Source organism: Panicum hallii, chromosome 8 (assembly GCF_002211085.1).
Source record: "Panicum hallii strain FIL2 chromosome 8, PHallii_v3.1, whole genome shotgun sequence".
NCBI lineage: Eukaryota > Viridiplantae > Streptophyta > Magnoliopsida > Poales > Poaceae > Panicum > Panicum hallii.
Genome location: NC_038049.1, coordinates 41,182,781 through 41,204,670, shown reverse-complemented (window position 1 = coordinate 41,204,670; position 21,890 = coordinate 41,182,781). Strand labels below are relative to the sequence as shown.

The window sequence follows — 21,890 nt, the reverse complement described above, 5'->3', positions numbered from 1 at the left end:
CAAAGCAACCCTGGTCCGGCTTGGTTTCTTCTTCTTGCTTCGTCGTCCTTTCGCCGCACACAGGAGCACAGGACACCGGCGGCGGCGACGTCCTCCCGCGCTTGCCTATAAATATACGAGCCCCCGCGCTTACAATCTTCACAACACCAATCCATTTCCATCCATTGATCACCACAATGGCGTTCCACCACCGCCGTCCCTGCCTCCTCTTCCTCCTGGCAGCCCTCCTCCTCTCCCAGCTGACCGCCGGGCTCGCCGCGACGGGCCCCGGCGACGTGGCCGTGTACTGGGGCCGGAACAAGGACGAGGGCACGCTGCGCGAGGCCTGCGACACGGGCGCCTACACCACCGTCCTCATCGCCTTCCTCAGCGCCTTCGGCCACGGCAGGTACGCGCTCGACCTCTCGGGCCACCCGCTCGCCGGCGTCGGCGACGACATCAAGCACTGCCAGTCGAGGGGCGTCCTCGTGCTCCTCTCCATCGGCGGGCAGGGCGGCGAGTACACCCTCCCCTCGTCGCAGGCGGCCGCCGACCTCGCCGACTACCTCTGGGACGCATTCCTCGCAGGCGGCCGCGCGGGCGTGGCGCGGCCCTTCGGCGACGCGCAGGTGAACGGCGTCGACCTCTTCGTCGACCAGGGCGGCGCGGAGCACTACGACGAGCTGGCGAGGCGCCTCCACGGCTACAACAGGTTCTACCGCGGCGGCGGGATCACGCTGGCGGCGGCGCCGCGGTGCGCGTACCCGGACCACCGGCTGCAGGGCGCGCTGGCGACGGGGCTCTTCAACCGCGTCCACGTCCGGCTCTACGGCGACCTCCGGTGCACGTGGTCGGCCAGGGAGTCGTGGGAGAAGTGGGCGGCGGCGTACCCGGGGAGCCGCGTGTTCGTCGGCGTGGTGGCGTCGCCGGAGGCCGACAGGGACGCGTACATGTCGCAGAAGGACCTCTACTACGGCATCCTGCAGTTCGCGCAGAAACTGCCCAACTATGGCGGCATCATGATCTGGAACAGGTACTACGACAAGAAGAACCACTACCTCAGCAGCAGCTAAACTTCGGACCCGGTTCACTTTAGCTTAATCATCAAGTTTGTTGATATATATCTACTGTAATCCACAAATAAGATGGAGAAAACTGTTATGAAGGTCATGCATGGTATGTGAGCATGCACTGCATTGTACTCCTAAATAACTGTCTTTGTTCTAATAAACAAGAGTGACTCCATGTACATTCTGTGTTCAATGTGACTGTTGTGTGAGGCATGAAACAATGTTTGAGTAACTAGTGTGTGTGTGTATGCACAACTACTCGTCTAGTAGTTAATGTAACGTAGAACCTAACAATGAGACGGCTCATGTTTTGGCCTTAACGCGAAGGCCCGGCGTCAGATGTATCTGCTGGTGGAAGATGAAGCAGGAAGGGGATGTTGGAAGTAATAAGAATAGAGATGGATGAAATAAGAACTTAGACCATCGTTCTCGGATTCTGATTGATGTTTGGAAATGTTCCGGTGATTGGTGGTGCTACAGTGGGCATTAGGGTTAGGAGTTCGGTTTGGGTGTTTTTAGATTAAGGAAAAATCCTGCCTCGATCATTCACAAATGAATGTTTATAGCCAAAGAAAGAATACTGCAGCAAAGGGTAAGAGAGGAGGTCTGCCGGGGAGCGATTAGACATCACTTCACGTGATGGTTCCACCCACCATCACCTTGGCATGATTAAATTTCCTGCGGGTGCGGATGTAGTTTTGGGATGTAGATTAGGCCCATTAGCGTGTATGTTGCCAGCTAAATAGTAGAGAATCTGTGCATATATGCAGATGAAGACTACAATGCTGACGCCACCCACATGCATGCAAATCCAAAACTAAAAAAGCTATAACTATTAAATCGAGTATCCAAATTAAATTCTGATTGCACCATTATCTTTCTTATGATAAGATCTTCAGAAAAGACCACACTCGCCTATGTTTGCATGATACTTTAAAAAATCATTTTTAATACTAAATAATTATTTTCGGCTATTGTGAGCAAATATTTTAACAACACAAACAAATGATTATTTTCTATGAACAAAAAATTAAACATGACGAACAATTAATAATGTGCTACGAAGAAAATATTAAACATCATGAATATTTGATTGTATAGGATAAGTGATGGGAAATAAAAGCAAAATAAACTATTTTTTGATAAGTAGAATATGGATAGGTGCTAAATAAGTTAGTATATAAAGTAAATAAATTATTTCCCACACTAACTAATCAATCTACAATGCTAAAAAATTAGCATAGAATGTGATAAAGAGAAGTTTCAATTTGATGAACAAATATCCACATGAGATTTAAAATAAACAAGAAAAAACATAAATAAAAATAGATAATATACATCAAAGGAATATAAGAAAAAATAGAAAAAGGAAAAATAAAAATAAAAAATAAGGTAAATAACAAGAAACAATAAAAAGAAAAAACAACTAGTCTAGTCGAGACAATAAAGATAAATAACAAGAAAAGAATAAACAAGGAATAATAATATACACAATGTGTTAGAAAGGGAAGAAAAATGAAAATTATTAGAAAAAAATAGAAAACAACAAATAGTTAGAACATTTTATGAGATATTTTTAATCAGATTTCAAAACATTTTACGTAACATGTATGCACAGAACAAATTATGTGAACTCGCAAAATAAAATAATCATATACATCGAACAAATTATAAGTTACATGATAAAAATATGTACCCCAGAACAGATTATATGAACACACAGAACAAAATGCATCCACACTGCGAACAACCTATTTTTATAGGCGGAACAAAGATTTGCATATCTGAAACATATACATTGCATACATAGAATGTATATTATAATTTATGAAACGTAAATAGATAAGTTTAGGTATATAAAGTAATATGGAATAATTAATATTTAAGAGGGGATATGTAAAGAAAGAATGAGGAAAATAATATATTATGAAATAAGAAAATGGCAAGGAAAAAGTAAGATAGTAAATAAGGGAGAAAACTAAAATAAAATATTAAAGAACAAAATAGAAAACAATGGAAGATCAATATGTGTGGGAACAATATAATAAACATACCATGGAACGTCGAGTTTTGTTTTTATTGCTAAAGAAACTATAGATATATTTACCAAGATCTATGGTTATAAAAATTAAGAATAAATAATATTATAAAAATAATATGTACATATCGGTTAAAAATAAATATGTACAATGATTAGATAGAAAACATGAAGAATATTGGAAGGGAGAAAAAGAGCACGAGAAGACATGAATCTGACAAAGTACAATGAAGAAAAAAGAATAATAAATAAGAAGAAAAAAGAAAAAGAAACTATAGACCAATTGATACTTTTACAAATAGAGTAAACAAATATACAGAGGAATACTACTAAATCTTATTTTTAAATAGAAGATACTTAATGAATTATTTTCACTGCCAGAGCAAATACAATATACTTGGAACACTTTTATTTTGAGAGTAATCTCAAATATACTATATGTCATAGATCTTTACATCAAAACAACCACTATGAATATAAAATAATCTATTATGAGTTTATTTGCATCCTTTTATAAGAAATAAAATAGAATAGCATGAATTAGAGAGAAAAGACATCGGCATGTGAATTAGAAGAAAGTTTAAATAAATCAATAAAAGAAAAGAGAAAGAAACAAATAGAAAAAATAAACTAAATAGATTAGCAAAATGAAAAAGAAAAAAGAAAGTGACGACAGGAAGGAAAAAGACGGGAGAAGATGGAACAGATAACGGAGGAAAAAAAAGAATGAGAAATGAAGAAAATGAAAGTGATTTGGGCTGACGGGCTCGAGCTCTGCCAGCAGGGAAACAGATAAACAAATAACGGAGGGGAAAAAAGAACGAGAAAAGCTCTGTCAGCGCGGCCAAAATGAGGAAAGAATAGATAACTCAGAGCTCTGCCTGACTGCCACTACCGTACGAGCAAGGAAAGGATGCGGGTGGTCAGGTGGGGGTCTCGAGCGCGGCCTTCGAGCTGATAGGCCACATAAAACTGAAGACAAATCGAAAAGTTTATATATCGGGCTAAATTCTAGATAACAGCCCACGTGAGATTTCTTCAGGTGATCGGCCTGAGTGGAGGCAGGCTAGGCACTTGTGTGTGTGTTGGTGGACAGCGAGCAGAGGGCGAAGGTTGAGCAAGATGGAAAAAAAAAAGAGAAATGAGTTCCAAAATCACAGCTAGCTGCGGCGAACATACTCCCCGGAGGAAGGATACGGAGAATCGGAGATGTTCTGTTTAAAGGGTAAAAATGACGACTCTTTCTCTGAGATTGGCTGTAGGTGTTCTTTCTCACGACAAGCGTGGGTTGCGTGGCTTTGTCCCTTGTTATTGGGCTGACAACACTTCCATGGGGCAACGCCAACGCCCTCACGGCCTACCTTGCCCGAGTTACCTAGCATCGAACAACTTGGTTTCAGTTAGGACACCGGAACTGGTTTGATGCTTGGTATAGGTAACGTTTACATGCCCAATGTCAAAACGAGGGATTCTTTACCGCTCGTTTGGATCCTCTCATTTTGGAAGAACTGAAATCTACTTAATAAACTAGACTATTTGGTTTAGAATTTGACGTCCCACCACTTTCGAATAACTTTTCAAAGTTTGGATATAAGCCTATGCTAAATTTATAGAATGGCAAATGGAAATTGATTCTATACACCACCAAACTATATTTTTATTCCGTAATTTATAGCACGCTCTTTGGCTCACTCTTCTACGGTAAAAATGTAGCACATAAGTATCTCCCTCATATGGTCAGCAATAGTATACAAATATATTCCGTATATAATTATATCATCTTAATAGATTTGTGTCTAAATTATGATTATTAGAATGAAATTTAATTTCAAGGTTCCAAACGGGGCCTAACAGAATTGGAGCGGATCAAAGCTCTGTGAACAAACTTGAATCAACTTAGGATAATTTGGAGAATCAACCAACAACATGAAAAAAAAGGAGAGGTGTAGCAAGTCTAACAAATTCTTATACAACATAACAGCCTAGAAAATACCCACATAAAGAGTTTATACATAAAGCAATAGTATAGAAAATATCAATGTTTTAAATAGCGGGCTATGAGAGTTAGCAGCAGGGGCCAAAACCGCTATTAGCGTCACTGTAGCCCACCATAGTTAGCTTGTTATTTCTACTACAGTGGGTATAGCGGCACTGCCGTGAAACCACTGTAGCGCCGCTATAACCTGCTATTTAAAATATTGGAAAATATGTGTATAAGTTTTTCAGGGTGCATGGGGCATTTTTAATTGTTTAAAGGCAAACTTGTTCTCAAAATGCATGCTTCACGGGATCTATTTTTCTCCATGAATATCATACGGAGTTCAATGAAGCCAACGAATCTAACGATTTTAGCTTCTACTCGTACTAATCTCTAATCTTCATCAATTACTCAAACATGCAGTTTGAAACAAATCTTCCGTAGTTCTTTTTTCCTTAATACGGTACAAACACATGTACTCATTTAAACCACAACTTGGCGCAGTTCGCGAATCTTCCACAGCTATATGACAATTTTACTGCAGAACTAAAAATGTCCATGTCTGCAAATCAGCTCGAGCGCCTGCTCGAGGTTGGCGACGACCTCCGATATGGCCGGCCGGTTATCCCCGTGCAGCCACAGGCATCGCGCCGCCGTGCTCGCCACCAGCTCCAGCGGCTGGAGCTGCCACGCAGTCGGCGCCGCTGCCGGGCGCCGGTCGAGCACGTCCACCAGCCTCCCGGCCTGGATGCTCGGCAGCGCGAACGACGCCAGGGTCATGGTCGCCATGCTCTTGCTCCCCTCCTCCCAGACCGTCACGACGGGTGGGTTCCCCGTCAGCGCCTCCAGCATCACGACGCCGAGGCTGTACACGTCGCTCGCCGGCTTCACGCGCCCCGTGCTGAGATACTCCGGGTCGGCGTACCCGCCCGCGGCGGCGCCGGCGACGGGCTCCACGGGCTGGGACTCCACGCCGGCGGCCCGCCACACGGCCGCGCCGAAGCCGGTCAGGCGCGGCGCCCAGGCGGCGTCCAGGAGGACGCTGGAGGAGGCGACGCCGCGGTGGATGACGAGCGGCACGGCGCGGCGGTGCAGGTGGTCGACGGCGCGCGCCGCGCCCAGCAGCGCCCGGACGCGCGCCTCCCAGGACGCCGTCACCGGGGACGACGAGGGCGACGCCCGGCGCCCGTGCAGGTGGTCGCGGAGCGAGCCGTTGCTCGCGTAGGCGGTGACCACGACGCGCTCCCCGGCCTCAGCGCACCGGCCCAGGAGGCGGACGATGTGGTCGTGGCGGAGCGGCGCGAGGATGGCGAGCTCCGTGCCGAAGGAGTCCTCGGCGCCGCGCCGCCCGGGCTTGAGGCGCTTGACGGCCACCTCCTGCCCGTCGCGGAGCCTGCCCCTGTACACCGTCCAGGAGTCGCCGTCGCTGAGCACGACGGCGAAGTTGTTCGTGGCCGCCGTGATCTCCGCCAGCGTGAATTCCTTATCCCCTTCTTGCAGCTGGGTCGTCTGGGAGTGGGAGCTCGGCTGCGGCGCCTCCATCCCGTCGAGGCGGCGGGCAATGCCGATGTGGCTGATGACGGGGAAGAGCTGGAGGTAGGAGTCGATCTTCCTCTCGAGGTCCCTGAACTGCTCGGCCTTCCTGGAGGCCATGAAGATCTCGTGCACGCGGCCCCGCCCCTGGCAGGACACGATGAGGTTGTGCGCCTCCTCGAGCGTGTCGCCCAGCCCGGCCAGCAGCCGCGCGGCCTCCGGGTCCCGGAGGCGCGGGAGGAGCTCGGTGAGCATGCGGGCGCGGCTGGCAAAGTGCTCGCAGTCCCTGCGGTTCTGCCGGGCCGCCCGCGCCGCCTGGCAGATCTTGGAGAGGAGCCCGAGGGGGTCGACGCCGATGAGCTGCGCGACGCTCGCCGCGTTCGACAGGCCGCCCCACATCTCCTCCATGATAGGCTAGTAGCGAGCGAGCCGCCGAGCCCTGCTATGCGCTATACTATACATGCGATGAAGCCATTGCCAACTGTTGTTCGTAAATCTAGATCTAGATGTAAGCTCTCTCGATCAGCTCCATCGACGACGACAAGGTCGTCACTGATGGGACCTCTCGCTGTCGCCGGGCCCTTGAGGCCTTGACTTGACTTTTATTTTTTGATCCTTATCACAAGTTGCTAATCCATGGAGAGGGAGGTTCCCTCCATTATTGGCATAATTGGCAGTCTTTTCTTCTGATAATCCATGGAGAGGGAGGTTCCCTCCATTATTGGCATAATTGGCAGTCTTTTCTTCTGATAATCCATGGAGAGGGAGTGAGAGAGGCCGGGATTGGTCCGTTGACGTTGACCTCGACCTGCGGCCATGGAGTCTACTCTTCTTACATGCATATAGAAAAGGTAAAATAAATTGCCAATACTCGTAGTGCAGATAAACATATTCACAAATTGGGAGTAGCTGCCAACGAACGATTTTCAAATTTCCATGGGCGAAATATTTTGGGAACCACTAGCACGAATTGGGAGAAGCGGTACGCAGAAGGCAGGCAGGCCCGTAGAAAGTAAAGAAATATTCTCTCGGTTCCGAGTTATCCATCTTTTGATAAATCTGGATATATAATTTTTACTATATATCTAGACATAATGTATATCCAGATGCATAATAAAAATTATACATCTAGATTTATAAAAATAACCTACAATCTGAACGGAGAGAGCAGTAGCTGAAAAAGCCAGACTTATTATTGTCCATTTTTTTGGGTGAACATCTGTGCTTTACTACACTTGAGGTTGGGCTCCAATATTTACCTGCTGAAATATGCTTGTGACAATAGAGTTCGCATTATGTGGCCGGGCTCGCCTTTCCCAGTGCAAAAGTGCTAAAATACCGATTTATAATAAATCTAACTAACTTACCGAATGTTTGATTTCAGATTCCATTTAGCATTATCAAGACACCAATTTGTGGTCGGGCTCTCCATTTCCACTCTATTTTCCACTGCAGAATTTGATTTTCGTTGGGCCACAGGGTTGTCAGGACCTGGGCCGGGCCTCTTACTATCGGGCCGAATTCAAGTCTCATGGGCTTATACTGTTCTTTTTTTAAAACTTTCACTGGCATTGGCTCTGAAAAACTGCAAAATCCAGAGCATCAGAAACGCTTAACCTTCTGAATGCCGAACAGATCTACCAAAACATTGACGGAAACTGAGAGCATCCACACGTCCACCCCGATCACCTAAACCCTCTTGGCTCTGCCTCATCTCGCTCACCATTTTAATCCTCTGAACCCTTGCCTTCCGGAGAGCTGCCCGTGTTCTTCTGCTCCTCCGACGCCGATCCCTCGCCGGCGGCGGTCCAGTACCGCTTGACGGCGAAGAGCACCTTCTCGCGGATGTTGGGGCTGTCCTCGTGGTTCGCCATCAGCGTCTTCCACCGCATCCCCTTGGCCGTCCGCTGCACCTTGAGCAGGATCTCGACGTCGTCCCGGAGGATCACCGTGCCCTCGGGCCGCAGGATCCGGTCCATCTCCAGCAGGATGTCCTCCATCTTGCACCTGCATGCTCCAAATTCAGAGATCAGATTTTCAGGCACAGACCGCAGATTCATAAGAGTCTATTCATCAGGTAACATCTAAGAGGAGAAATGGTGAACAAAAATTTGAATTTTGTAAATGATGAGATTTTGATTCACCTGTCCTTGTAGAGGGTGAAGATCCCATTGGCGTGTATGAGGTCGTATGTTCTTGGGTAGGTAGAGAATGCTTCACACCTGAACAAGATTCAATAGAACAAAAATTACAAATTTTCGTGTCATTCTTCAGAATCCAGATAGATGAAATTAAACTGCAGCTCCTGCTCTGCTTGTGTTACCAGTCATGGTACATGCCGATAAGGCCCCGCTCGTAGACGACGCCGAGGGTGGAGAGCTCGGCGGCGGTCGGCACGACGTTCATGACCCACGCCTTGGGGGAGAAGATCGCTGCCGCGAACCCGCCCACGCCGGCGTTCATGTCCATGATGTTCCGGTACCGCTCGCTGCTGAGCTTGTAGTTCACCTTCTTGTACGCCGCCACGTGCCGCTCCCACCGCCGGTTCTCCTCCGCGTACGACTCCGCCGTGAAGCCCGGCACGGCGCCCGACGAGATCCGCGGCGGCACGGCCCCCAGGCGCGCAGGGAACGGCAGCAGCTCGCCGGCGCCGGCGCCGGCCGGCGGCGTGATGCACGTCTCCATGTTCTTGTACCTGCGTTGGCCAACGACGTTGCCACGTTACGTTTTTTTTTATTTACGAGCAGCCAAGTGTGCTGATCTTGGCCGCAGAAGTTGGTGGCGTTTCTACCAGACGTCGTCGGGGTTGGCCTCGTCGCAGGTCCGGACGGCCGGCCTGTTCGGGCAGGCGGCGGCGGGGTCCGGCCGCTTCCGCCAGATGCCGACCTCGTTGATCTCCGTGACCTTCTCCCAGCAGAGCATGGCGGCGTACTCCTCGATCCGCTGCTGCTCGGCGGCGAGGTCGGCCTCCGTGCGCTCCCACGCCTTGTGGTTCGTCTTCCAGTTGATCGGCGGGCCGGAGAGCACCCAGTAGCCGCCCGGCCGGAGCACGCGGTCGATCTCCATCATGTACATCCCGCCTGCGTGAAACGCGACGCGTCAGAATTCTTGCTTGTTCATGGAGGTGCCCGCCGGCGAGGAGGACACAGGGCAGGACGCTCACCGTTGCCGCCCCAGGGGATGAGGCAGCGGGAGCAGTGCGCCATGTCGAAGGAGCGCGGCGGGAAGGGGAGCTTGACGGAGCCGAGGACGCCGATGAAGGCCGGCACGCCGCGCTCCAGCGCGAACTGGACCTGCGCCTCGTGCGAGTCGCGCGGCGCGAAGGACATGGCGATCACGCCGCGGGAGTCCAGGTACGCGCCGAGGCTCGCCACCTGCACTCACGGACGGCGAGGTGATGGATCGATCGGTCAGTCAGCCAGTCAGGGAAAGCAGCTGCAGGCGGTGGCATCGACGAGGTCGGCCAAGGTAGCCCAGGTGCTTACGCCGCATCCGGTGTCGAGGACGGTGCGGACGTGGCCGCCGGCGAAGGGGACGACGGAGCCGAGGCGGTCGATGTACTTGTCGGCGCCCTGCGGGAACTGCGTGCCGCCGCCGGGGAAGCGGAAGACGGTGCCCTCGTACTGGACCCAGTTCTGGACGGCCTTCTCCACGGTGAGGCTCTTGTAGGGCGCGTTGGCGAAAGGCACGTAGTCGCGGCTCTTGGGCCAGGGGAACGGCGTCACGTAGCCCGGCGGCGCGGGGACCAGGCACCGCAGCCGCTCGCCGTCGGCGGGGCAGTGCCGCTCCCGGTACACCATGTTCTTGCGGGGGAACTTCATGGCGCGGTCCTGGTCGTGGCACGGCGTGTGGTCCACCAGCGCCGCCGCGCACGGCGCGAACTCCGGAGCCGTGCCGGCCGCAGCCGCCGCCGCCGCCGACGCGTTCGCGGTCGCGGCTGCGGCGTCGCCGCCGTGGTGCGTCTCGAAGCTGAGCCCCGCGGCGGCGGCGTCGGGGCCGCCGCAGGCCGTCTGCCGGTTCACGGCCGCGGCGATGCGGTCGCCCTTGCCGTAGCCGCTGCGCTGCCACGCGCCGAGCACGTAGAAGAAGCAGCACAGCGCCATGGCGACCACCAGGCTCAGCGGGCTCCGCGCCCCCGAGCTGCTCTTGTTCGCCATGGCCGACCTCGCGCTCCCGAGCTGCCGATTGGATTCGATCAACCAATCTGCCACATCAAGAACAATAATCGGAACAAGATAAAAAAACACTCTACAAAATTTGATTAATGTGCAAATGCGCGATGGATGAATCGGAGTGGAATGCAATGCGAACCTTGATTGCGATTTTCACAGCTCTAATTTGATCGATTAACGACGTGGTAAATCTGAACGCTGCTCTTGCATTAGATCGAGGGAGGTGAGGAGGAATACGTGACGCGGTTTGTGTCAGATATGCAGAGTAACGAGAAGGAGAGAGAACCGGATCTTGGAAGCATGGTGAGAGAGAGAAGAGGGCCTAAGAAAAAGGAGTTAGCTCGAACATTTTTTTTTTCAAAAATGGTTGAGAGATATATGACGTCACATTTTGGTCTTATAAAGGAGAAAACGGACGACTGATATGGGCAATCGGATTAATATCTAGCATCCAAATAAAATGTCAGCCACCTGACCTGAAGAAGAGTTAGGACCAATTCTTTTGCAAAGAAGAATTTATGTTCGAGAAGGTATATCAGTGTTCAACTTCATATTACGTGTGCGCCTTATACCAATCCCTTATTGATCGAAAGATAATTAACAACATTAGTAAAATAGACCATCAACAACATTAATAATAGAACGTCACGGTAATGCCAAGGAGAGATTACATGGGATTCGATATAGGGATACAACTAGCTAGAGTGAGATGCTCCATATAGTTGAAAAATCATTGACGACATTGAACAACACTATGCACCTTCTCAGCTTCGAAGAACCAAGGGTCATTCATCTCTCTCATTTCAGCTTCCACCAACATCTCACTCGAATCTCTGTATGTAAAGTTGTAAACTGAAAATACACACCTAGGTTTGATGATTTGAAACTCAAGCTTGAAGTACAAAAATGAAGAAAAATTATCAATTAAATCAGGTAACCTCATTTGTAGTTATTTATCAACTAATATGTAATGATCCTCCATGCAACTTCATCTGGTACCGTCTTGAATGCACGCATATATACTGCCAACCCTTCTGCCCAAGTTCATGTGTGTTTAAGCTGCAAAATTATAAGTACAGGCAACGCTTCCTGAAAATCATCCGAAAGGCATGCATGTTATTGCGAAAAATGTGTGCCCTAACTGCTATTTGAAACAACCTTATGATCTGCGGCAAATGCACCCCTTGTACATGAATGTTTCAGTTTTCTTTGGCGCATTGGTTATTTGTTGACTTCCGCCAACATCTCGCTCTGCCAACCCTGTTGATTCTCGATGGAATCATTTAGTATATAATATCTTTTCTTAGAGCATCTCCAATATTTTCCCAATAATTTTTTCCCAATAACCAGCTAACGGGGATGTCTCAATAATTATTTCATTTTTTTTGAGGGGATCAATAATTCTTTCATGGTTATTGGAAAACTCGCTTTCCAATAATCTCATCCGAAGCCAACTACTGTTTTGGAGAGCTGCAACGCTTCCTTTATTTGAGAAGGGTTGGGGTGGATTATTGGTTTGTCCTAATAATTATTAAGAAAATGGAAAGGTAAAGGGGATCTGCTGGATCATAATTTTTACACAAACTTTCATAATATGGTAGTTGGATTGGGGAAACAGGTTTCGCTGAAGATGCTCTTGTGCAAAATAATAGTTTTTTTTGACGATTCTGCACAAATAACACAACATATGTTTTCTTGCATCTGGAAGCTGCAAAAATTACGTTGTAGGAAAGAAATGCTACTCGTGTTTAGACATGAGACCATTTTTGTAAGAATCACGTTCACAATGGCGGAGACAAAAATTTAAGGGGCACAACATTCTTGGAACATCACGTTCCGGGAAAAAAAAAGGTACATAGGTGTCAGATTGACACAGGGACAGGTACAACATTCTTCAAACTGCACGTAGATGGTACGGCATGCACTCCTCTGCAAAAACACTGTAGCATGCTTCGGAATGATGGACCTCTGCTTCTGTTTTGCCTTGTGATTAGTTCAGTTTCCTCCAATGTCTGACTAACATGTGACTTTCCTCTCATGAGACTTGACTGCACATGTTCCTGCACGCACAGAAATAGAAAACCGAGCATCATTCAAACTCCTTGTTGGGTTGCTATACGAACAATTCGAACAGAGTGGTCCTTGGAGTTGACAGCTAGTTAGTAATACTACTTGTTCACTGTGATCGTTCAGATGAAGATACTTATGTACTGCCTGTCCCCCAGATGGGTTTGGCATGAATTAGCAGCAAAACAAGCATGACTAGAATGCCACTTTCTAGCACTTGAGATGCATTCATTATGAGTTGCATTTTTCTCTCTCTCCAAAGATTGATTTATGAAACCATTTTTCTTCAATCATCACCCTCGTTTACCAGGGAAGATGACTGCTTCTGCCAACTTTAAATATGGATACTTTGAATGCGAGATGTTGAACACTTTAGCATTCTCTACACTACACATAAGTACCTAACAGCTTAAGAAACAACATGGTACATAATGTTTAATTGACTCACCTCTTTCACCAAGTCCATCATACAAAGCCGCCTTTTGAATCAACAAAATGGCAGGGGTAACAGCATTAACTTAAGTAAAACTTATGAAAGAGAATTTCAGAATCTGGTTTATATATTCTAAGTGTATTTCCCACTATATTTTTTTCATAAAAAATGTAACATGTGTAGATTTTGATTGAAGAAGAATTAATTAACTATCCACAGATATATAAACAAGCAGAATAGAGAGGATAGGAGGGGTACCAGAAGTAGAAGTGTTATCAAGCGAGTAATATGAGGAGACCTTTCACTACCATTTTCTCTTTCAAAAAAGTAATCAGTGCTGAAGTTTTGAATGCCATATCTTGTCAATACCATCGTGATCTATTTCCTCTCATATTGTTGACACAATTAGTGAAAGTCTTTGTGTCAGATACTGATCAGGTGCAAAGACTATGCTCAACTACCCTAAAGACAGCGATCGCAGTCACTAGTTCAGCTCTCTAGATGGCAGATCCATTTCAGTTTCCACCAACATCTCATTGGGTTTTGCTTTTCCAATGATCCAATTCATAGGAAATACTAAAAACAGTATGGAATTCATATCTTCACGCTCTACACAAGAAAGATGTTATCAATGGACTAGTCCAAACACTCACTCTGCTTTCTTGTCCGTAAGATAATTGGCAAACCTATTCTGTAATTCCTTTGAAGTTAGTATATCCACCACATGCTACCACTTATTATGATAAGGCACGCGCGCGCGCGCATATATATATATATATGTATATATATATATACTGCCTTGCCCATGACCCCAAGTACATCATGACTTTGGCATGATTTTTCTGTTACTTCAATGGCCATCTGATGCCTAGGATGGAAATCAAAATTCTAAAAATGTTTCTGAACTGTTGCAGTAGGATTTGCCATAGGGAGTAATTGGGTCGGTTAAGCTTTGAGTATTTTTTTTGTCTATCCTGATTGCCTGACATATGCTCTCAATTGTGCTTCCGCTATTTGTCTTTCACAAAACAACTATGACATGGCTCCTCATTTTGTATTGTGGATTAGTTTTGCTTTCAGATACAAATGACTGTGGGAGGAGCTCGATTTTGATAATTTGAATTCTTTCGTCAATATAAATGCAGGATACAAATGCCATCGATTTTTAACAGCAACTATAAATTGTCGTACGAATACACCCCACCTATGTTCGTGCGGCATCAACCGGATGCGTGCGCGCTGCCTCGAAGCGCTAGCAGCTGCGTGCTTAAGCTCACGTGTCTGGCATGGTGTCGTCTAATTATCTCCCTCCCGGACCACAGAACCCTATACGCGATTGTCGGTTTCTTCTGTTCGAGTGTATGCCAGAGTCCTCTGGTGGCTGCTAGCTCCCCGTACATGAGAAGTTAAAGAGAGGTAACAGGCAATGCTTTTTCTTCCCTTTTCATGGTGAATGTCGTTCCTCCATCAAGCTGTGAGCTCACCAGACGAAGGTTATTCTCTAGATGTCAAGCACTTATGCTGCAGTGGTGTCTTTTCGTGGAAGAATGAAATTGTAGCTTATTCAAAATTAATATCGGTGTCAGATTAGGAAAACTGCTAGTAATCGGATGACATCCTATAGAAATACTACAATCTAATATTAGCTAAAGGGAACCACGCTTCTTCATGCTGCTGGACCATTGTCCTCTCCAAGTCATTGAATGAAGTAGTTGTGATAAAAATCTTTCACCCTGAACGCTCAGGCGCTTTGCATTTTCTAGCTTCAAAGTTATTGATCTGTATATGATACTTTATTGGGGAGTCACTTTGTCATCGCTCATAGACAGTCCTATCTAGCTTCGGTGGATGTGTTGGTCAATTCAGCTTCCGCCAACATCTTGCTCAATTTCCTCTCCAAAATTGTCATAAAAAATACACACGAACAGAAAATGCCACTCTTCTCTGCAGGTTCTTCTGGACTCCATTTCTACTCTACTTTCTGAATGTACATATATATACTGCCATTGCTTCTGCCCAAGTACAACATGGTCACATGGGTTATATAGTTGCAGACACCAACTTTAAAACCATGAGTAGCATGCTATTGCATCCCTCATCATCAGAAATGCATGTATTTGGTATCTTTCTTGATGCTGTCATGAAATAGTTTTAATTGCTCTGATAGGGTTTCGTCTCTCTTTTTCTGTTCCTCAAGAACATGCATGACAACTGCAAATCTATATATTGAGCAAATTTTAACAAGTTAAGTTTTTAGTTTGAATATGTGCAATTAGACATTACTCTTTTTTCCTACGAACACTTTTGAAAAGCTGAAACCTGGAATCTACCAATATTAAAAATATCATACTAAAATTCCTAAGGTGACATATGTTGATTGAAGTATCAAATCCACTGAGACAGGAATGGAACAACAACGATTCAGAATCGGTTATACAAATCTTTTTCAATCAGGCAGTATTTGTATTGTTAGCTTGTTACACCCCATATCATTACAAGAAACTGATTACAAAACATAACAATATCTGAAATATTTCTATCATTTGCTCTTGGATTACCGCAGACAATGCAATAAATACCTCAGTCAAGGCGGAAGGCATGAGTATGGCACAGCAGCCATGCATTTTCTTATCATGGAAAAACAAGGGTGATGACAATGGATGCATGTCCTCTTGTTGATGTAGTAGAGAATGACATGCTAGTCATGATTGTTTTGGTGCTAATTCATGCTAATAAACCCATCCATATCATGTGCTGCAATAGGACAGGCAGTATATTAACATTGCCACCAACAAGTAGTACTGATAACTAATTTAATAACTCCAAAGGAGCAGGCAGATGTATACAGATCATGCTCTGAATGAAATGATCAAACGAGAAACTACAAAATGAAATACTCTGCTCCATTTTGGTTAAGAAAAACATATACTCTGCTGGTGCTGAATGACCAAAAATTACAGAGTTAAGGCTTGCTAAGTCACTGAGTGGAACAAAATACTAAATTTTTAACACGATTTAAAACGAAATTTTGGAAACTATCTGCCATCAATACCAGATATTGTGACATCATTGAGACTACATGGCTCGACAAGTGTGGACTCCTCTTCCTCTGTCACCCTTACATGGAAATATGCCGGGTGCTTAGGCTCAGGCAACGTCACGTTTTCACTACTTAGCATGGCAACCACATCTGACATGGTGGGTCGATTAGCTGCATTTTCTTGGACACACAACAATGCAATATTAATGCATCTCATCATCCCTGGAGTACGATACTCGGCAATCGATGCATCCACGAGTTGAAGCCATCTTTCTTCTTTCCACAACTGCCATGCCTGCAAATTGTGTATGAGCACAAAATACAGACTCTGATCACAAATTATGTAACGGATCTTTTTGAATTTCGAAATGCTTCAATGATCTACTGGAGAAGTGAAAAGAATAGCTGCAGATTCTAGATGAGTACTGTTAGTGGTGCACTAGCGGAATTTATTTTTGTGAGAAAGAGAGATCTTTATTGGTTACTCAGGGGCATGGATACATTCCTTGGCAACTACTGACTTAACACATAGGGGAACCTGTGTAAGCCACATCGCCATTTGAGTCGTATATTTCATCAACTGTGCAAGTTCATTGGCAACTCTATTTGGGTCTTTCTTAACAGCCTGGAAATGTACTTGTGGTAAGCAGGATAGAGCGTTGATCACAGCAAAAACAGTGTTACGCCCTTCAAAACTTTGTGCATACCCCTTTTGAAAGATCAGAAACACAAACTTTTACGTTCAAAAGTGAAAAGACATACGTGCCCAAGAAGGTTGATGAAGTCTCCATATCGATGGAATCTTGATGTTCTTTGTCCGCTGATAATCTCAAGAATTAGCACACCAAAGCTGAATACATCAGATTTGACTGAGAAGAGGCCTTCTGAAGCATACTCTGGAGCCATATAACCACTGAAATGATACATGTATTCGATCCTGATGTCAAGTAACAGTATTGATAGCTATGTGTATATCTGAGATCGAATAATTGGTAAGAAAATCTTACTATGTCCCAACGATCCTCTTTGTGTTCTGTTCAGTGTCATTTTTGCTAAATATTTTTGCAAGCCCAAAATCTGAAATTTTTGGGTTCATTTCATGGTCCAAGAGAATGTTGCTTGCTTTGAGATCTCTATGGATGACACGCAATCGAGAGTGTTTATGTAAATACAGAAGTCCTTGCGCTATCCCATCTATTATTACTAGGCGTTTGTTCCAATCTACCAAAGCTCTTCTGGTTTCATCTGCGAATCATTCAACATAGATATATTAAACAAAATACCTTTTCCTGTCAGATTTAATAAACGAGATTTTGTACTACAGTGAAGTGAGAACTACTACCAAAAATGAAGAAGTCCAAGCTTTTATTTGGCAAATATTCATAGATCAGTAGTTTCTCCTGTCCCTGGTAGCAGCATCCTAAGAGCCTAACCAGATTTGTGTGCTGGAGCTTAGCTATTAGCTGAATTTCATTTTTGAACTCCGTGAAGCCTTGCCCTGAATGCGAAGCAAGTCTCTTAACTGCTATCTCCATCCCGTCAGGAAATCGGCCCTGAAAGTAAGTTCAAAAGAAGTTGATCGGTTTGTACTTCAGTCATTACTTAGACAATTGACTATTGTTCTGATGATCATGACTTAGTAAAAAAGCACAGCTACTTTCGTTTGTCAAATCTATGGGTATGTTTGGCACTCAGGAGTTTCACAGGAATTATGTTGGAAATAGCTTAATTTTGAATAATAGGGAAAAATTCTAATGTTCCAAACAACTGTTAAGACTATTTCTCAGCATGCATTAATTTGATAATTATCTCTATGTACCTCAGGATTGTTTTTTTTCTTACCTTGTATACAGGACCAAAGCCACCTTGCCCAAGTTTGTTTTCTTCTGAGAAGTGACATGTAGCCTCTAGTACTTGGGAGAAGTCATAAACCGTGAACTCTGAACTCCTTCCTTCCAGTCCCCAATCTAGGGCTTCATCTTCCTTCACTTTCATTTTAACCCTTTTCTGTGAACCTGTAATCAGAGTTTCATGTGATCCTTTTAGTTGTAACTGCTGCACAATGGCTTGAGACTTGAGAAAGGGTGTAGAATGTCAGGAGGCGGCTACCTTTCCTGTGCTTTCTGCTGTATATGAAGTAGAGGAAGCAAAAGATTGATGCAAGTGGTGGTACAATCAAGGCGGTGACCAAAACTTTGCTCATGCTCCCTGACATGTAACAAGGCAGCCATTTTGCAAAATAAACAAAAAATGGTTTATGATTTCAAATTTGAGAAATTTTACCATGATTGGAATAAATAAGGAACCTTCATCGCGGTAAAATCAATGGTTGAGATATAAGAGGTACGAGATGTACCTAGAAAAAGTACCAAATATGTAGGACTGGTACCAAAATAGGTGAGGCTGATACCGACATTAATTCACTTTTTTTAATCTATTAGATTACGAGATTACGAAAATACCTTGCCTTCGAAAATTATTTTTTAATTGACATATCAGATGAGGGGCCAACAATAATCAACAAAAATAGTACGAAAGGTACTGCCTGGTACCTTCCAACCATTGTAACAAGGCCCTTCAAAGTTTGGTGCATATGGTTCGTAATATCATTATAAATTATTTTGGTGGTCTTAGAAAAATTAGTTACTTAAGTTTTTAGTTTGAAAAATAAGAATAGTGATGAAATTGATCCTATCCCTACATTATCGGATCGTAAGGTGATCAGTATAATCTGCACCAAAAACTTTTAGTGCACAATTATCTTTTGGGTGTCACCAAACATTTGTAAGTAAGCATATATGCAAAACATGGAAGTATAGTCTCTGATTAATAATTTTAAGTGCAATCAATGTGGTATAGTAGCTTCTTTTTTTTAAAAAAAGTATGAAATCCCAAGGTTGAGAAACCCAAAAAAAATTACAAGGTTATCACATTGTTGTTGGAAATCTTAAGAGCATCTTCGGAGTCATACTTGTTGTGTGTGATGGGAGAGAGTTGAAAACTAAAAGGTGATGCAGGAATCTCTAGGGTCACCACTAGAGGTATGATGCGATTGAGTATCATGTCCTGGGTGGTTGGGTAATGGGGGAGATTGTCCATGGTTAAAGGTGTACTATGGAAAGTTGTTGGGTTTAGTTCCACATCATCAGAGAAATGGGGGTAGGGAATACAACTTATAAAGCAGGGGTAGTTGTCACCTACGAGACTGTATTTTGGGTTGAGTTGGTTGATTTTGTGCTCGATGGGTTTTCACTACTATGCATCGCACCGCTCCTCCTCCACCGCCCCACCAAAATTGCAGGACTAGCCACCGCTGAAGAAGCAGCCCTCACAGGTTTAGTCATAGAGGCCGAAGTGAAGGCCATGGTTGCAGCCGCAGCCCACGTGGTGATGGCAGCAACGGCGAGGGAGGCTGGCCTCCTCTTGGTGGCAGGGGCCGCATCACGCGCCACCGCAACCTCGACCTGCCCTGTGGCCGAGGCGGTTGTTGCTTGTGGCCTCTGCCCTTGCCTTACCTGAGTTAATTGTAGTGAAGAACTAGCACCACATAGCTTAGACTAAAAGAAATACTATTGCATCTAGCTCCGTATACTTCGGGCACCCGGGTTAGAATGGTTCTCAGACGGGGATGAGAAGGGGAACCAGTGCGGACCACCGTTAAGTTCTACAGCACCAACTGCTGTCATGTGGTGGAATATGTTGGCCGGACAGGACTGCTGTCATCTATTGGTTACATAACTATCCAAAGTTTTGGGTGCAAATCAAGCTCGATGATAACTCTAGATGCCATGCCTAAAGATGGATCCTAGTACTCTTTCTTAATCCAAACAAGAGAGCACCTTACCTAGCAGGCCCTAAGGACTAGACCTGACAGATAAAGTGAGAAAACAGTTCATAGAGGTACTAAAATACAAGTGTCTAATATAAACTATAACAGCCTTAGTTTAAACTAGAAATACTGCAACCAGAATGAAGTAAGTGCAGGAAGTAATCAACTAACAATCAGCAAATCTGAATATCTGATTGTTCTCTAAAATGTTTTGCATGCGGTTAAAAACAAAGACATAGTCTGAACAAATGAGACTTGATTGTTGGTAGGCAAGTAAGCACTCTGGATCAGGAAACATTGTCCATCCAGTTGAAAATGTTTGAATCAAGTTATAAGTTTAATCTTGGCATTTGGCAAGCAGAACAAATGAAACAATTCCTTAGGTAGGGATGCTTTTGTGGTATGCTGAATCGATATTTGGTACTCGGTCTGTTTCTGTTGGCTCTTTGAACTAATTAGCTTGCCCCAAATGTCATATATTTAAACAATAACAAAACGAGGGAGTAGTATTTATGGAATTTGTATTTACTAGATTCTCTACAAGGAAAGAATATGTTGTGTTGCTTACTCTTGTGCTTCTGGTTGGTGGGCATGACATGATCTGGAGGCACAACAGCATCCGCCGACGGTATGACGATGCGCCACATGGGTCGGCCTTCATAAAACTGAACCATGCCGTACCTCAAATTACATGGCACAGTGAGAACCTGATTTCCTTGCCGGCTCATTGCCATCTCGCTGATATTCTTGAGGCACTCCCAGCAGTCAGTAGGTGTCAAATCGGGCAAGCACTGCATCAGTGAGTACAGCGGCGCGAAGTTGCCGTTGACATCCATGCGTCCAGTCGCGAACCTCCATGTAGAGTTGTATGCGGCTTGCTTAGCCGTCTCCTGCAGTAGGACCTTGATGATGTCGTTGATGAAGGTGACACTGTTGGGCCTGTTGGGATCCAATAAACCTGGCAACGCATCCGAAGTCGTGCGTACGACGATATAATCTCTCACCAAAGGACTAACATGATCAAGGAAGTCCTTGTTGGAGAAGCGGATGAGGCACTGATCATAGAAGATGGTAGCCTCCTTAGTGAACTCACACAGACGTTGTGCGTCCTGGAACCCGATGGTGGCGCATTGGCTGCAGTCGAAGGCGCCGACATCGCCTCGACAAAGAAAGAGGCCGTAGATGGTACCCGAGACTGCGCTAATGGAGCCCTTGGCGAAGGGGGATGGATTGGCTGAGGCGTTCTTAACGAGCATGTGGGATAGGAGCTCGGTGCTCTTGGTAGTGTTGTTATTGCTGCTGATGCCACAGAATTGGTCAAGGGGATCGCCAGCGTTGGTGGCCGTCGAGGACAGCATGAAGCCGAGAACGAGAAGGACAGCGGCGATCATGGCTGGCTAACCAATGATTCTACACCGGTAGAACTAGCATATGTTTGCTACTACTAGGCTACTAGCAGCAGCTGTAGAACTTTGGTTGGCTTTTGGTTTTTGCAAAAGCAAAAGCAGATTGGAAAGTCCAACCAAATATACCCGTTCTTTGGCTGAGGCTCCGTGCGTGGTTTAGCAGGCTACCCCTATGGTTCCGATCATTGCTCCTGCACAATGGTTTCCCGTCATCCTTTCAGAAAGCAGCCGCCTTCTTGGACATGGAAAAATAGTCAGTCCAAGTGCGTGTGTGGACTTTATTAGACTGGAACGAAAGGTTTCTATCCCAGTATTGATGGACCCTGATAGAAGCCCGTCAAAGTC

At 45.4% G+C, this 21,890-nt stretch overlaps 4 protein-coding genes across 5 annotated transcripts; 1 reads left to right on the top strand and 3 right to left on the bottom strand.

Moving 5' to 3' along the window:
- The first annotated feature begins 164 nt into the window (after positions 1 to 164).
- On the top strand, positions 165 to 1,228 carry LOC112903309 (xylanase inhibitor protein 2-like). Its single transcript, XM_025972552.1, has one exon. The coding sequence runs from the start codon at positions 177 to 179 to the stop codon at positions 1,050 to 1,052; it is 876 nt and encodes a 291-aa protein (XP_025828337.1). The 5' UTR covers positions 165 to 176; the 3' UTR covers positions 1,053 to 1,228.
- A 4,224-nt stretch (positions 1,229 to 5,452) lies between these two features.
- On the bottom strand, positions 5,453 to 7,036 carry LOC112902816 (putative serine/threonine-protein kinase-like protein CCR3). Its single transcript, XM_025971997.1, has one exon. The coding sequence runs from the start codon at positions 7,004 to 7,006 to the stop codon at positions 5,612 to 5,614; it is 1,395 nt and encodes a 464-aa protein (XP_025827782.1). The 5' UTR covers positions 7,007 to 7,036; the 3' UTR covers positions 5,453 to 5,611.
- Positions 7,037 to 8,325: 1,289 nt separating this feature from the next.
- LOC112903053 (probable methyltransferase PMT2) lies at positions 8,326 to 10,755 on the bottom strand. The gene is made up of 6 exons (XM_025972260.1): positions 10,084 to 10,755; positions 9,762 to 9,972; positions 9,390 to 9,678; positions 8,922 to 9,293; positions 8,743 to 8,820; positions 8,326 to 8,605 (listed from the first exon to the last, which is right to left on the bottom strand). Exons 1-6 carry the CDS (start codon positions 10,753 to 10,755, stop codon positions 8,326 to 8,328), a joined length of 1,902 nt encoding a protein of 633 aa, XP_025828045.1.
- A 4,923-nt stretch (positions 10,756 to 15,678) lies between these two features.
- On the bottom strand, positions 15,679 to 21,658 carry LOC112902341 (cysteine-rich receptor-like protein kinase 10). 2 transcript variants are annotated; one of them, XM_025971364.1, is made up of 8 exons: positions 20,708 to 21,658; positions 18,420 to 18,518; positions 18,153 to 18,325; positions 17,650 to 17,863; positions 17,318 to 17,555; positions 17,073 to 17,223; positions 16,323 to 16,605; positions 15,679 to 16,024 (listed from the first exon to the last, which is right to left on the bottom strand). In XM_025971364.1, exons 1-8 carry the CDS (start codon positions 21,528 to 21,530, stop codon positions 15,990 to 15,992), a joined length of 2,016 nt encoding a protein of 671 aa, XP_025827149.1. In that variant the 5' UTR covers positions 21,531 to 21,658; the 3' UTR covers positions 15,679 to 15,989. The 2 variants fall into 2 exon arrangements, with proteins under 2 accessions (XP_025827149.1, XP_025827150.1); XM_025971365.1 differs by having other exon boundaries at positions 17,653 to 17,863; positions 20,708 to 21,657.
- Positions 21,659 to 21,890: the final 232 nt, after the last annotated feature.